General features: G+C 46.1%; 1 protein-coding gene across 1 annotated transcript in view; it reads left to right on the top strand.

The window, feature by feature from the left end:
* The window catches only part of NUP210 (nucleoporin 210kDa), a 141,967-nt gene that overhangs the window by 7,671 nt on the left and 130,380 nt on the right, over positions 1–3,916 (top strand). Inside the window, exon 2 of the mRNA XM_006901376.1 lies at positions 1,736–1,746. Within this exon, the coding sequence (XP_006901438.1) occupies positions 1,736–1,746 (11 nt within the window). The remainder of the gene's footprint in view (positions 1–1,735; positions 1,747–3,916) is intronic.

Genomic DNA, 3,916 nt, shown 5'->3' with positions numbered 1-3,916 from the left:
AATTGAGAATCCAGAGATCAACCCATCTATCTATGGTCAACTGATTTTTGACAAGGAGATGAAATCAGAGAAGTGGGGAAACGACAGCCTTTTTAACAAATGGTGTTGGCAAAATTGGAAAAATATCTGCAATAGTTGTGGTTTTTAGCAGTTGTTTACAATTTTTTGTGTAGCTGAGCATCATTCCATGGTCCGGATGTATCACGGTTTGCTAACTGTCCACCTACTGAAGAATGTTCAGGTTCTTTTCAGATGTTGCCTATTAAAAATAAAGCTGCTACAAATAGTCTTGTACAGATTTTTGTAAGAACATGTTGTTAGGTGAACTGGTTCCCACTCATAGTGCAAAACAGAAGTAAACACCACCTGGTCTGGCACCGTCTTCACAATGGGTGCTACACTTGAACCCACTGCTGTTGCTAGGTACTTTCATATTCACTACGATTCATAGCGACCCTGTGACCAACATACCTGAACCCTGCCCTCCCCTGCACCACAGCCTCACTCTCTCCGGTACACTTAAGCACACTGTTACAGTCACTGTGCCAAATCATCTTGTTGAGGGTCTTCCTCTGACCCTCCACCTTTCCTAGCACGTCTTTCTCCAAAGATGAGTCCCTCCAGACAATGCGACCAAAGTATGTTGCGTGCAGTTTCGTCACTCTTGCCTCTAAATAGCACCTGGCTGCACTTCTCATCCAAGACAGACTTGTTCTTCCGGCAGACCTTGAGTTACTCAGTACTCTTCTCCAACATCCATTGTGTTGTGGCCACTGGCAATCTGTCCTTTTGAGGATCTTTCTCTTCTGTGATGGCTTTCTGTATTTCCAAGCATGGGACGTGTTACTGTGAGGGAATAGTCCCTTCTGATACCACCCCAAAGCATGTGAGATGAAGTCTCACCCTCCTGGTTTCTGAGGAACATCCTGGCTGCACTTCTTCCAAGACAGATTTGGTCTTCTCCAGCCCATGGGATAATTACTATTTTCCACCAGCATCACAATTCAAAGGCATCAGTTCTTCTTTGGTCTTTTCTTATTTACTGACCAGCTTTCACAGGCATATTTTTCTGGATTAACTGCCCAAGAGTATGGATGCGTATTCTTTTTATTATTATTATTAGTGTGTGTGTGTGTGTGTGTGTGTGTACCATCAAATCGGATCTGACTGGTACAGAAGGAGATTGTCTCTCCTCCAGCAGAGTATCTCTGGGATTGCAGGGCAGACTCTTGCCACTAGGCCACCAGAGCTGGCCACTTATTCTTTTTTTTTTTAAATAATATTTTTTATTGATTTTTCATAGAATGATACCTTTACAGTATGTTTCACTCATATACATTGTGCTTTATACAATCTTTCATTTGCATTGTATTTCGTACAATCATTCATATAAATTCTATTTTACAATATATTTTTATTTTTTTTTAATTTAGGTTGTTTATTTTTCATTTCAATGAACATCTACAGAGATTTTGGGATTCCATTCATTCATTGTTGCACCCTTCTCCCCGCACAACCCCCTCTCCCCTCCCCCCCATTTGCTCCTCTCCTTGATGGCCACTTATTCTTAATGAATTAGATACCATCATTTATAGCCTGGCTGTTTCAACTAAAAATTCTTGTTCACTTTCTCCTCCACAAGCAAAGGTCTGGAAAGGTGAGGCCAATGAGTCAGAATCACAAAGGGTCAATTCCCAGAGGCCCAGCCTGGCTCCTTTCATTTGTGTATTTGTAGACCTGGTCCAGGTAGGCTCCTTGTTTGCCCAGTATCCTTGGGCAAGACAGTTCAGCCTGGTCTGTGGGTGGACACAGCCCTGAGAGTAGTCAACCATCACCACTGGTAGCTGAGAAGTGGACTCCACTTCTTGGTAACCTTGTGTCAGAATGGAAGAGCGCTCCAGTTTCCACGGCTGATTTTTCAGATACAGAAAACAGGTCTTTCTTCCCAAGTGCTTCTCGGTGAACAGAAACAGCCAACCTTTTTCAGTTCACAGCTCATTGCCATTGTTGTGTACAATCAAGCTGTAACCAACTCCTAGCTGACCCTCCAGTGGGTTTTCAAAGGCTGTAAATCATATTTGAGATTGCCCATCTTTCTCCCCAGAGTAGCAGCTAGTGGATTTGAACCCTGTGCCTTTAGATTGGCTGTGCAACTCCTTACCACTAAGTCACCAGAGCTACCTTCCCTGAGAAGCAGAGAGCATTAATAATGAGCAGAACCTAAGGATTCCTTTTTTAGTTAACAAGTTTGAGAAACAGGAACATGATGAATCTTGTCTTCATCTTTACATCGTGTGTGTGTGTGTGTGTGTGTGATAACTTACACACAGCTGACCCTCCAGTGGGTTTTACAGCAATAAATTGTGGGGAGGAGATTGCCCATCTTCCTCCTGTGAAGAAGCTGGTGGATCCAAACCACATGTCTTTGGGATTGCAGGGCAGTTTCTTACCAATAAGCCACCAGAGCTACACACACACACACACACACACATCTCTGAATGTACACTCAAGCAACAAATCCTAGAATGCAGATGGGAAAAAGGAACTGGGTGAATGATAGTGAAGAGCAGACTTTCCCTGTTACTACTTACTCAAAAAATGAAATCAATAAAAATGTTTAAACAAATACAAGACAGTTTCCCACAGACAATCCCCCTGGCTGCATCACCAGACACTGCCTCGTCTGTTTCATTGGAATCTTCCCTGGGACTTTCCTTTCCACAGCACCTGCTTCCACAGCACCCAGCTCTTAGAACTGGGGAGGTTTCCCTCAGCACATGTCCACTGTCTGGGGACCTTCAGGTTCTGAGGGACATCCCCAAAAACCCTTCTAAAAATTATCTGAGTGAAAAATAACAAATCATAGTAGCCTTTCATTCAGTCAATCAGACACACTTTTATGACATCAATTGCCATTGATTAATGTAAATAATTACTATGTTCAATCTCTTATTGTGTATTACCTTTCTCTTCACCTCATTTTTCTATTCATTAATTTTTATTCCTTCCTCCTTTTGTCATCTCTGATAACCATCCAAAAATCCCCTGACCACCATCTCAGAGCCAGGTGGTCCATGAGGGGTAGAGTCTGACCCACGTGGACTTTTCTGAAGCCCAGCTACGTATCTGTAGCTAGGATTCCAGGAAGACTCCCTCTAGAGCCTTCCAGAAGTCAAACCCACAGTGGTGCTCACAGTGATGCTCCATCTGGTTTCTGACGCTATGGCCCTGTTGTCACCCTACGTCTGCCCTTTTGGTAACTTCACTAAACTGTAGGCGTAACGTCCAGGACAGGGCGTTGCGGTCACCACCAGAGCACCCACTCTTCATGGTTACAGGATTTTCACTTCCTTTAAATCATTTCCTGTAAGAGAAGGTGGGATCCTTATTCCCCACCCTAGAAGGTTGTGAGGTTTAAAGGAGAGGATGCACTGGACTCTGCTTTTTCGAGTCACCTCCCCTGCTGAGTCCACGTTTACTCTGCTGGGAAGCAGAGACTAGAATGAGGTTCACACCGGCAAGCTGCATCTCTGAAGTCCCAGAACTTGTGCGCGGGTCCATGGTTAGTCCTCCTGACAGAGCGCACCTTGGCTGGAGCCCAGCGACTTCCCCGGGCGGGAATCAGCGCCCCGCCCAGGCCTGGCTCCGAATGAATGACTGTGGGGTGGCCGGGAGGCCCCACGTGGGCGCCCAGCAAATTCTCAGTTTGAAATCCGTGGCGGGGAGAGGATGGTTGGGGGAGGAGGGACAAGCCTGAAGGCCAGAAAATGAGATCGCTGGGGGGTCCTGTGCGCGCTCAGCCTCCTCCCTCAGGGGCGCGCGCCCCATCCCTTGGCCCCCACCCCATAGCCCCGGGCTCCGGTATTCTCCCTTCCGGCCCGCAGGGCCCCTGGAGTGCGGGCTCGGGGCCGGGGTG

Source organism: Elephantulus edwardii, unplaced genomic scaffold (genome assembly GCF_000299155.1).
Source record: "Elephantulus edwardii isolate Elephantulus edwardi_28Jun2011 unplaced genomic scaffold, EleEdw1.0 scaffold00322, whole genome shotgun sequence".
Classification (NCBI taxonomy): Eukaryota; Metazoa; Chordata; class Mammalia; order Macroscelidea; family Macroscelididae; genus Elephantulus; species Elephantulus edwardii.
Note: the sequence above shows the minus strand (reverse complement) of the source record. Positions and strands in the feature narration are given on the sequence as shown.